At 40.8% G+C, this 12,627-nt stretch overlaps 1 protein-coding gene across 3 annotated transcripts in view; it reads right to left on the bottom strand.

Annotated features, from left to right (window-relative positions):
- Positions 1 to 12,627, bottom strand: part of LOC142217309 (multidrug resistance-associated protein 1-like) — an 89,664-nt gene that overhangs the window by 58,775 nt on the left and 18,262 nt on the right. For all 3 annotated transcript variants that reach the window (XR_012717379.1, XM_075285504.1, XM_075285505.1), the window contains exons 2-6: positions 7,524 to 7,700; positions 4,952 to 5,077; positions 4,716 to 4,853; positions 2,810 to 2,935; positions 16 to 77 (exon numbers count right to left, since the gene is read on the bottom strand). Coding sequence is in view for 2 of the 3 variants with exons in the window: in XM_075285504.1 (XP_075141605.1) it covers positions 16 to 77; positions 2,810 to 2,935; positions 4,716 to 4,853; positions 4,952 to 5,077; positions 7,524 to 7,700 (629 nt within the window). In the remaining variant the exon portion in view is untranslated. The remainder of the gene's footprint in view (positions 1 to 15; positions 78 to 2,809; positions 2,936 to 4,715; positions 4,854 to 4,951; positions 5,078 to 7,523; positions 7,701 to 12,627) is intronic.

The raw sequence follows: 12,627 nt of genomic DNA, 5'->3' as shown, positions 1-12,627 counted from the left end.
TGTATTGTGTCTTACCTGCTTATCCACCAGAAAGTAATTTTAGAAAGAAAAGAAGCACTTGATTCTGGACATGGATTCTAAGAAGGGAATAAAAAATATACATATTTATATATAACAAAGGTAAATTCCAGACAAAACAAAGTCAAGCTCGATGAGGGAGTGCCCGCAGACCTGTCTAACTGCCTTCCTTATCACTGTCAGTTCTAGGATTGTTATTTTTCTCTGGTAGGCTAAAATAGTAACATAGACATACATTCTGTGTCATATCTGTGACGAGTACCTCCACAGTTTTAATCACTCTCCATCCTGGTGCACAGAACATGTGGAGGGCCTTTCACTGGTTCTCCATGTTATGTATGCAGCTGATCTTATTGACCAAAATGTTTCTTAAAGGAAATCTATCACATTAAAGATGCAATTTAATCTGTAAACAGCATATTATAGAGCTGGATGAGTCACGCAGCCATATATTTTGGTGGTCGAAAGTCAAGCTTTGACTTTTGACCACAGCTGTTTCCATCTACAGATGTTTTGGCCATCTTTGACTACGGAGATTTTATCATGGAACCAGCACACTTCAACACACCCATCAACTCTGGTCACACAGACAATCCTATGAGGTGTACAACAAAAATCCTAGTTTCAAACTCTGTCAAGTCTAACACATTACACGCCCAAAACAGAACAGCACAAGTAAAGTAAAGCTAAATCAACAGAGATATAAGCTACTTGATGAGGGGAAAAAAGGGGGCACTACTGGTGATGGCAGGCAGGTGTGATAGGAGTTAGAGTTGACTATATAAAAATGGTAGTGCTTGTGTTACAAGGATAAAAAAAAAACAAAAAAAAAAAAACATGAATCTCCATCCACTGCGCTCTTCCTGCCGATACCATGAGGCTGATAGATCAGACTGTTTAAGGTGACAAATTTTCTTTAAATATTTCTCTGAAGTGGTTCCAAACCATCAGGAGTTTAGAAAAACACATGTTGCTTCTTTACATCCCCCTGGATACGATGTTAGCACACGGCTCTGTAGGTACTGGCACTTGATCCTGATCATGTTCATTTCAAGCTTAATATTATAAGAGCCATAAAGTGACACCTTGTACTAGGATTATGGACTTCATATATCAAAAAGGTTTTAGAGAAAAGTGGCCTGATTTCCCATAGGAAGCAATCAGAGCTCAGCTGGAACAAAGAAAGTCATAAAACTGAAGAAGACGGATGGCCATCGGTGGTAAGACCATTCCTTAACACATCTGTGATACACGAGGCATTTTCTGACGTAGCTTCTATTAAGCCTATTAAAGGGAACCTGCCAGCCGGTTTTCCCACCCTAAATTGGTCCCAGTGTGTGTAACTATGGAGCACTCCATAATATTTCTGTTGCTGAAAAGTCAGGCTATCAACCTTTAAAGCCTTGTGCAAATTCACCAGCTGGTAGGTTCCCCTTAAACATGTACAAAGACTAAACTGTAGTTGTTGCTGTAGTATCAGCATTTGGGGCCCCGCTTTTAATTTTAAAACATCTAGAAAGTGGGTCAAAGAGACCAGGGGTTTAATCCTTTGGAGTCTATTTACCTTATAAAAGTGAATGGATCCATTGCAGTAAGTGTGTCAAAACTCTTTTAGTGTATCTAAATATAAAATTAAACCCGACATCCAGCCCCAGAAGAGAGCGAAACACTGCTTGAACCCAGCCTTAGGCCCAGAATTTAATGCTAGCTAAGGTGCTATGGTTTTTGGTAAGCTTTGTAACCCTTTTATATGTAATACTATGACACGTCTGACTTTCCACCCACACACATGCCATTCTTATGTGCAATTTTCTACCTTTAGAAAAGTTTTCTTTATTTGGTAATAACTACTGTTAGTACTAATATAAAAAAGTGAACATTAAAGAGGTTATCCGGGCAAATTTTATTTATTTTAAATACATTTCCCCCAGCCTATTTAAATATATTAGGTTTTGCCCTTTCAGCTTCATGGCTAACTTTCCTCATCCCCGTTGTCAGAAGGCATCAAATTGTATGGCCATATAAACAATACATAATAAAGAGGGAGGACCACCATATTATTATCAATTTCATTAAAGTGGTTTTCAGGGTTGGGCCCATTTTTGATATATATGACCTATCCTAAGGATAAGTCATCAGTATCTGATTTGTGCGGGTCCAACATCTTGATCCCAACACCAATAGCTGTTCTGAGCACCTATAGAAGAGAGTCTGAAGCAGAAGGATCCATTCACTATATAGCGGATGTTCAGAGTACCACAACCTTGCTCTTATTCACTGGATCAACTGACTAGATCAACAGTAACAATAATGGCTCCAGACTGCAGAACTCTTATTTTATTACTTGTTACAGCCAAATATTTACTCCTGTGCCAGAACATAGACCATTTAAGGTACCCAAAGAGCAGGTGGACTAGATGCAGACACCACTGCAACATTAAAGGATGGATGTGTTGTGAAGACTACCCCTATTAGGGCATAGTGACACAACCAAGGCGTTTTCCCACTTGATCTCCCTCAATGAGGCATACTGTTGCAGGGGGTTCTCATTTTGGCGGTCTTGGATGGCCAATCATCTGCAAAACATCATTTTCCCTGTAGTGGCCACTTCTTCACCCAACTAAATCATCTGATAGCTGAGGGTGCTGTGAGTAAGACCTCGGGTCATCAGATGATTGTTGATGCAGCTACATTGTAAAACAGTTTGCTGAGTTTATGTAAAGTCTAAATTGTCTTTTAGAAAGATATTGATGCAGTAATTTTTTTATGTAATAATAAGAGGGTCACTCACTGGATCATTGACTCTTTCAGAGAAGAGAGGAGGCTGGTCAGGAAATGCAGCCAATATAAGTTCCACCAACACCAACAGAAAGTAGATGTAGAATGTGACATCCCGGAACACATCTATACTGGCACCCTGCAGTGAGGAAGAAAACAAGGAAGGCAGATCATCAACTCAAATGCATTGTATAACAGACCTTCAACATCAGGACACATCTAATGCTACACAGATGAACTACAAAGCACTAACATATTGGTAACACATGCTTCGTTTCCTATTATAAGTGACATTAGACAGAAAGAAGAGGAGCATGAAATGGTTTTCCCATATTTTAAGTTACACTACTACAGAACATCAACATGTCAATTTCTGTTGTGGAAAAAGCAAGGATTTGTTGCAGATTTCACCCACTGACTTCAATGGGAAAAGTGAGAACCTGCAATTCTTAAGTTGTTGTATTTGCTGTATATAACTTGTAGATCCACAATAAGATTTGCAGGTCCAGAAAGCTGAAAAACGAGATCAATATCACCTTGCCTGCTGCTGTTGGGTCCCCTCAATTCTGAATTGAGCTTTCTATAGAATTATCCGCAGGAAATTGGATCCAGGTAGGCTTCGGCTACATTCACAAGACTGTTTTAAAATAGCAAGTCGGGCACCTGCTTTTACAAATCCCTCACAAACTTGAGTCCATGAGTGATCTGTGAAAAATGATCTGACACAGGACGTCCTATATTTTGACAGGTTGCTCACACAGTCTAAGAACAGCCATGCAAATATCCCCATAGACTTTCACTGTTCTGAAAACAGCCATCACATAGCAGTTATTCCACTTAGTTTGAAGCCCCACGTTGCGGAAAGGCAGCTTTTGTTGCAGATTTTGAGCCAAAGTTAGGAGTGGATTGCGCATAAGGTTGAAGTATAAGACCTTCCTATACATTTCCCATTCCTTTTATAGCCATTCTTGGCTTTGGCTCGAAAAAAGCAGCAAAATCTGCAACAAAAAAGCTGTGTTTCTGCAATGTGGAGCCTTAGCCTAAAGTGGGAATAGAGCTGTCAGCTACAGAAACCTTACTTCGTAATCTAAATGAATACAAATATCATGTACAATGAGCACGGCAGTGGGTGTTCATGTATTTTGAACCTTGTGACATTCCTCTTGTCTAAAGAATACTGTATGTTCTTTTAACTGGAATGTTGTAATTTTGATTTTCTTTTCAATGAACTGTATAATATATAGATTCCTGTAGAATGTGAGTTTTAGACTGGAGCATTAGGTGTGAATTCACACAGAGTTCTTAAGTTTATGGTTTTGATCCAACATATGATCAAAACAATGGATTGAGAAACTTATTAGAAGGAGATATACAGATAGAAAACCCCCCATTTACATCCATCACCATTCACTCTTATCCACTAGAAGTAAGTGAATTCACGTCAGAATAGGGCCAAAATCTGCCTGCCGCGACTTCCGACAGTCGCGGCACTCCAGTCTGGCGTAGGCCCAAATGAATGGGCCTACTCCGGAGCATGCTGCCAAGAGGCGGATGCCATGGCTGAATCAGTCACGAAATCCACTTGAAGAAAGGGCAGCTTGCAACATGTCGCTCATGGGAAGAGGAAAAATAAAAAAAAAAAAAAAGCTCGCTAGCGGTCTATATAGACCGCTATTGTGAGGGGGCGGATTAGGATGTGGATTCCGCGCCAAAATTGGGTTGGGTGTCCCAGCCTTTTTAACAGAAATCACCGGATAAAGAGAAAAAAAAAGTCGCCCTTGTAGGACTTTTTTTCGTCCTGCGATTTACAACGAACCGTGCCGAGACTCAGATGCAGATGCGAATGTATGCTTGCAGAAAGTAATAAAGTCAGTCAATAACTATACAACCACTTCCTGTTTCCAGAAACAGATACATACCGGTTTTAAGGCATGGAGAACTTTGGACCTGAATATTATTATGGCACAAAGCAGAGCTATGATCCAGAAGTTTAACAATACACCTGAAGACTGCTCTCCTTTTATTCGCTCGTATTGAATTAAAAAAGTGGCTAGCAGCTAAAAAAAAGAAAAGAAAAAAAAAAAAAGAAGTCAATACAAAGTGTAGAATAAGCACACCATAAATACAGTACATCATAAAGAAGTGATTGTCTTACCATAGTTATACCCAGCACTGTGGGGCTTACAACATAAACTGGAGCTCGATAAATACTTTGACTCCTTTCCCAGAAGGAGTAGAAGAGATCTGCCCAGCAGACCAGCCATAACAAGAACCCTATAGCCTGCAAAAACAAGACAAATTACAAGAGAAAAGCCAGAGTAATGGCACTTTAGAAGCAGAAACTACAAAGGATCTGAGTGTTTTGTAACAATGTTACCTACTTCACAGGTCACTCAGGGCATTTCCGATGCTTCTGTAATGGACAGTGAGCAATTAAGATAAAATGATAATGAAGTTTTAAATAGCTCTCAGCAAGTGTGCGAGAACTAGACTGTAGGGCGTGCATGTCTCCAGAGCGGTCTCAAATTCTGCGTTGGGTATGCTTGTTCCAGGATTTAAAGCACACCTTTGATATATTACAGAACTGCACTAACTACAATGTATCCTTACTAGCAAAATGACCTAAGCAGCAGTCGGAAAGTCACCAAAATAGACATCACACTTGGCCTACATTCACATGACCATATTGCAAAACAGGCATTGAAAAAAATAAAACAAAAACATTAATTTTTCACAGCCATTTGGCAACAGAGGGGAGACTTATCAAGTATCCCTCATATACTACACTGTATGGAGGGACCCATGAAAACAGACAAAATAGAGCATGACCTACCGTATTTTTCGGACTATAAGACGCACTTTTTTTCCCCAAAATTTTGGGGGAAAAGAAGGGTGCGTCTTATAGTCTGAAGGTGGCGCCTGGCATCCGCTGTAATAGAGAGGCGGAAGCCGGCAAATGATAGACGCCATTACAGGTGCCGGGGCCTGAGACATCACTGCGCTCCTCTGCCCTGCATGCATGCAGGGCAGAGGATCGTAACGATGTCTCAGGCCACGGCGTCTATCCCTCCCCGGCATCCGCTTCTCTAGTACAGCGGATGCCGGGTCAGTATCCGTGGCCGGTCCCCACCGGCCCCGTACCTGTAAAGTTGCAGGCCGGCTCCTGCGCGGCGATATCGCAGGAGCCGACCTGTCCGGGTGACAGCCGGGAGCCTAATGAGGCTCCCCGGCCTGTCACGGCTATATTAGTATTACGGCTGGTCTCTATGACCAGCCGTAATACTAATAGACAGAATGTCCCATAGACGGCAATACAGTTGTATTGCCGTCTATGGGACTTGCGATCAAGTGACCGCAGGTTCAAGCCCCCGGGGGGGGAATAAAATAGTAAAAAAAAAAAAAAAAAAAAAACACTTTAAAAATATGAAATAAATAAAAGTTCTAAATCACCTCCTGTTTTTTTTTTCAATACAAGGTGATCTAAGCAATAGATATCCCCCAAAATGGTATAACTAAAAAGTACAGCTGGCCCCGCAAAAAAAAACGCTCTATGCATCCCCGTACAGCTGCAGGGTCACCTGTCAATGTGGCCTTGCAGCTGTTGCAAAACTACAACTCCCATATATTAAATATTTTACCAGTTTTTGCTTCAAATTTTTTTTCCCCTATTTTCCTCCTCTAAAACCTAGGTGCGTCTTATAGTCCGAAAAATACGGTATATCTTTTATGTGAATAGGAAATTGACAGTAATGTGACCATGTGATAGCCATTTACGATGTTCATGTCAATGTAGGCTTCATATGAATATGACATGATGTCCACTGAATACATGGCTATGCTGCAGATCAGTCCCATTACTTAAGATGTCACACACCTTAAATAACTAGTTATCCCTTCCAACGCCTGCACTCCATATACGTGCACACACAGCTCTCAGCTGAATATGCATACATTACCAATAGGGAGAGGGGAGTAAGCCACCATGAAACTTCTCTGGTTTAAGGTTTTTTGACTGCCTTATTCTGATGATCTGCTCTCTGAGGATTGTCAGACTCTAGTCTAGACAAGATAAAGGGACCAAAAAAAAAAAAAGTCAGCAAAAATCATCAGCTTGCTGCCTGACGCTGGGTTTACACCAGCGCCTGAACTCCGTTTTCAGGTTTCCGTCTTCTGCTCCGTTTTGTGCAGGAAATGGAAACCTGCAGAACGGCGTGCCGGACGCAGATGTGAATGAGCCCTGACAAATACTTAACCATTACGAGATGCAGACATTTTCATTTTTGTGTGTTTTTTGTTTTTACTCCCTGTATCCTAAAAGCCATAAATTTCAAAATTTTCCATTTATTTAGCCACATGAGGGTTTCCTTTTTGCAAGACAATTTGCACTTCAAAACGGTACCATTTTGAATGGTACAGAAGCCAAAACACAGATTGTGTAGCAATGGAACAGTAAGCCCACATTCACACAAGTGTCAGTCAGGTTGCATTAAAATCTGTGAATGGGGGCTATTCTCATGGCTGATTTTTTTTGGCCAGTCCACTTAAGAGGCAATCAAAAACAGGTTGTTGGTTTGGTTTTTTTTTTCCCCCACTTTCATGGGACAGAAGGGAGGGATAAGTGAAAATGGCTGCCTCTCGGTTGAAAAAAGGCCATGAAAAATGTAAAATGTACAACTTTTGTGCGAATTCAGGCTAAAAGTTGCCACCACAGGAAAATATTTACTTACAGTTTTGGCTTTATTGAGATGTGACATTCGGATGTAGCCCTGGTCATTGCGCTGGAGGTATAAAAAATAGAAAGGGAAGCAGAGCCAGAGGTAGATGCATGGAATCCATACCAGGACCGTATTCTGGAAGCACTTGGTGAAGTCTGGGTTTTCTGTATACCAGGTAACATTTACATCCTGTAAGAGAAGACCGGCAACATTAATGCCTGCCAAGTCAATCATAATAAAGTTATAGCACAAGGACCTACAATCTCACTACCTGGTTGGAACAAACTCTTAACCTTTCAATAAAAGCTACAACATAATACATATTTACTTTTATAGGAATTTTCAAAAGTTTAGCTAAACTTTTATTTTAATACCCAAGTCATTTATGAACAATATGGAACTGGAGTCAAGAGTGTGGAAAAATGGAAGTCTAAGGTTATGTTCACGTCTACTCTGGAGTCTCCGACGCAGTTACTTTAGAAGTTGCTGGACAAAAATTTCCTGCAAGCGTAACTTCATCTGGCTATTTAGTTTTAAAAAGGACTAATACATGAAAGACTCCCTTAGGCTGGTCTTACACGACCGTAACACATTTGCGGTCCGCAAGTTGCTGATCATCAACTTACACTCCGCAGATGTCCGTGAGCTGCCGCACTCGCCCATAGAGTTCTATGGGCGAGTCCGTGCAGTGCCGTGAATTGTGGCCATGTTCCAAAAAGTGCGGACCTCGGTCGCGGCCCGGCACGGATAAAATATCTGGTGGTGTATGAGGCCGCATTGACTATAATGTGTCCGCAAATGGTCTGCAATTGCAAACCCTCAATTGCGGACCATTTGCGGACTTAAACTACGGTCGTGTAAGACCAGCCTTATAGTCAAGGGGTCCCTTGGACTGCCTTGTGTCAATCATAGAATGGATCTGTTTTTCCCAATTCTTCTGGCCCTCCAATGGAGCAGAAGAACAGAAACACAGACACAGGAGTGAACTTTGCGTTAGTCGTAATTGGAAGTTTGGTTAACCAACTCTACAGCCCTTCACAAAGATTGGTAAAGTATGATACAGACATGGTGTCCCACACTAAAAACAATAGGAAATATCATTCTGATAGAAGTGTACAAAAAGAAAAGTAAGAACAGGTTTAACATAAAAAAAGAAAATCAATTTGGAGATAAGCATTGTAAAGGGATTACGTTCTATTAGCCAATGTTGACTGGAGTCTACCAAATCATTGCTCTTAGGAAGCTTTATCATGGATAAAGTCCCTGAATTCACAGAACTTTTCTTACATTTTTTTCATAATTGTATTTGCTTTTTAAGCAAGAAAGACAGACAATGCAGCATAACATAACCTTGATGTCATAAAGTCGGATTTACAAAGGACTAAGTATCTCAGCAGTTCATCTACCACGAACAGAGCATGTAATTCAGAAAGCCTGATACTCCAGACCAGAACAATAGTAACGCAGTATATTTGCCACAAGTGGAGGAAGAAAGATGCTGTAAGAGTGTAGACGGAGAACACGCTGTAGACCTTTGTACACCGTCCAGAGGTTGAGACTAGAAGCAGAAGAAAGTCAGGGCCGAATAAAGTTGGAAAGTGCTACCTTCTTCTGGTTTCCCCTCCAATGAACCATGTAGTGCTCACATAACATTATTATTAGGCATCTACAGAACTGACAGTTTTCAGAATACTACATTTCCACAGGATCGGGTGTAATGCAGGGCTGTGGAGTCAGTAGGCCAAACCACAGCTAGGTCAGTCAGGAGTAGTAAAGATCCTATAGTCCAGTAAGAATCTATTGATTGAATTCATGTGAATGGAAATATGTAACAGATTATGTATCTATTAATTATTATTATAATGTGATTACAAATAATCATTTTATTTTGAAGTTGTAGTTACTAAACTGACCCTGGTGTTGAGAAAGATCAGGAGAAGGCTTAGACCAGCACCAGTGAAAACGATGCAACTTGTTTGCTCCCAATCTAAAGACCAGTCACGAGTACTATACAGATCTCCAAACACCTCCTCAGGCCCCATTCACACTTCAGTATTTATTCAGCAATATGCAGTTGTGAGATAAAACCAGAAGTGGAGACTACAAAGGTATAATGGTAAGATTTGTAGTGGTTCTGGTGTTTTGACCCACTCCTGGTTTTAAAATGGTTATCCTTCCCCCACCCAATCTCCAAGATAAGCAATAACATGTTTCCAGTGGTTGTCCCCCAACAATCATGAGAACAGGGGTCGTGTTCCCCCTATCCAAATGGAGCGGCACTGCTGGAGATAGTTGGGCAGAGTACATAGCAATCTCTGGCAGTACCAGAGAGAATGAATGGAGTAGCAGCGCTCTTGCTCAGCCTGCCAGTCCTTTCAGTTGGGGAAAGGAACCCCTGTTCTAATGATTGGTGGGGGTCCCATGGATTAAATCAGGGAAAACAAAACTAGGGCCAACCCCTTCAAGATGATAAGAGTCCAGCTTCCAGGACTGTCCCATAGACTGCCTTTTGTATGCTTTTTGCCATCCACATCAGAGTTGAATCAACAGTAGACTTCTATATGGAGTATTTATAAAAATAAATAAAAAAAACTCACAAACAGTAAAAACACTGACCTAATCTCTAGATGCATAGTGATCAGGGGTGTAGACAAGTAATCTCAGTTCAAGGCACAAACTCCCCCTCCCTTAGAAGGCCAATCTCTGTGCTGTAATAGCAGGTGTAAATCCCTGAGGCCTGGCTGCCATCCAGGCACTTACAGAGCGCTTCATTTACAGTCTTCAGCATTGTTTATACACAGCAAAGCACAGAGAGTTTGATAGAAAACTCAGGCGGAGAGGGGACCAGAGTTGTTAGGATTTTGCTTAGTCATACTGTGTCAAGTCATCGCCTCAGCATGTGAGCAATGGGGGAAGGAAGGAGGGGTTCCTTCAAGAATCGCACAGGCGATTACATAGCAGAGTCCTTCATATGTACAGTAAGTCACTGAGAGACCAATATAAAGGCCAACAGTGTATTCCTAAAAGTACTGGGCAGGAACGGCTCTCTACAGTGGGGTTGTGAAACAAGTGGGTAACAACATATTTTATTCGTCTTTTGGAGGATTGCATCAGAAACTTGATTTGGAAACAATCATACACTATATATTAGCCACTATTCACACCAGGATATGCTGGAACAGAGTTACATTAGTTTCTGCACACATATACACTGATACTTGGCCAAGAATCTTAGATACAGGAAGAATACGCAAATCTTGAATTTCCTTCCTAGTGAAGCCAGTCTGACTGGGCAATGTCAGAGCATCTCAGCTCCACACAACGTGAACAAAAAAGGTACACAGACGCCCTGTACGCCATTTAGCTGCTACTTGGCATATAAGCAGCACAATTTCTGAAGTTACGCCGGGTTCACATCTGCAACAAGAGTCCATCCAGCACAGACCCATTGGAAATCAACTGAAATTATTGTACAAAGATTTCAGTTAATAGCACTAGCATCAATAAAAGATCAGTAGTAAAGGTATACAGTCAGTGTTATCTACCTGAGGAAGTCATTAGTCCTATTTAAATATTATATATATATATATATATATATATATATATATATATATATATATATATCTCATATCTCTCTTCCCTGACTGTGAAGGCCCCATAATGAACTCCATGAACCCTGCATGCGTAATCTCCAGCACCTTCCTAGAAGAGGCCCACTTCCTACGTCAAGGAAACAACTCCCGCTTTTATGTATGCTCACACGACATGAAAGTAATTCATGAACTCGAGATAAAGAAACACAAGTAGTGGTAGTATGTGAACCGTAAACGCAAATGAGGCCAATACTACAAGTCCGACAGCTCATGTTTAAGGCCATGGAAACCTTTGGAACTTTATTAACAAAAAAAAAAGTTAACTTTTTTTTTTATTATTATTGATTCACGTATTTTAGAGCAAATACTTTTGTAACAAGTTGTGTACAGAAGGTCCTATTTCTTCTATTTCTGGCTAGCAGAATGGTTGTCATATAACGCACATATTTGAACGGTATTGTGCTGGAGTTTAGCATCAAAATAGAATGATTAGGATATTGTACAAGTAAGATGATACATAGTTTGTTGCATATTTACCTTCTATTCAAAGAAAATTACGCTGGGTTCACTCCGTTTTCAGGTTTCCGTCTTCTGTTTAAAAAAAACAACAAAAAAACGGTTTCACCGCGGAGAGCATACACCGCGGAGAGCATAAAACGCTCACCGGTGCTCACGGCCGGACATCATTCAAACCCATTCAAATGAATGGGTATGAAAGAGTACTGCAGGTTTCCGTCTCCTGCTCTGTTTTGTGCAGGAAACAAACCTGCAAAACGGACTCCCGAGGCGCAGATGTGAACGAGCCCTTATTTGTTTTTTTGTGAATTAGAAGAGCTTTATTGCATCTGTCTGACCATGACTGCCAGCCATTAGGTGGTGTAGGTGGACAAACAAAGGAATCAGTCCGGGGACTGACCCTGTATGTGACTCCACAGGGAAAAGTGTAGTCGGGAGGCAATGAATAGCTGGTATATAGGGTATGATCAATGCTCATTTCTTATAGTTCATGCTAAGGGTTTTGTTTTGGAACGGAATTCTTTACAAACAAAAACCCACAAAAGTGAAAGTCGACCACCAAAAGAAGCAATGCATGCTGGGAACATAAGCAGTCATAAAAACGAAAATATTGTACAATATATTTGGTAAACCAACTTCATTTACTAATGTTTAAAGTGGGAACATTTTTTAATTTTTTTTTTTTATATACTTCTGAAAACTCCTTTAATACAGTCAACCACCAGGAAATCTGGGCGACAACCCAGTGGGACCTGTAATTATATGGCCATTAGTCATCACAAGAATAGACGGATATAAATAGAAAGAGGATGAAGAGATTCTGTAACTAGCAGCAAAGGAGGAGAGCTCAAGGACTTATGTATCTGATGGCAAGCTGATTTTTTAGGAGGAATCGCTCGATAAGAGACAGATATTTCTATTAGGGCCGCCATTTATTTCACAGGAATCATCAAGGTCTTGCTGGTTTATATTCCCGACAGGTTTAGAAAAGCCTCTCCCTCACACAC

The sequence above is a fragment of the Leptodactylus fuscus genome, chromosome 8, assembly GCF_031893055.1.
Source record: "Leptodactylus fuscus isolate aLepFus1 chromosome 8, aLepFus1.hap2, whole genome shotgun sequence".
Classification (NCBI taxonomy): domain Eukaryota; kingdom Metazoa; phylum Chordata; class Amphibia; order Anura; family Leptodactylidae; genus Leptodactylus; species Leptodactylus fuscus.
The sequence above is the reverse complement of the archived record's forward strand: the minus strand, read 5'-3'. Positions and strand labels throughout refer to the sequence as shown.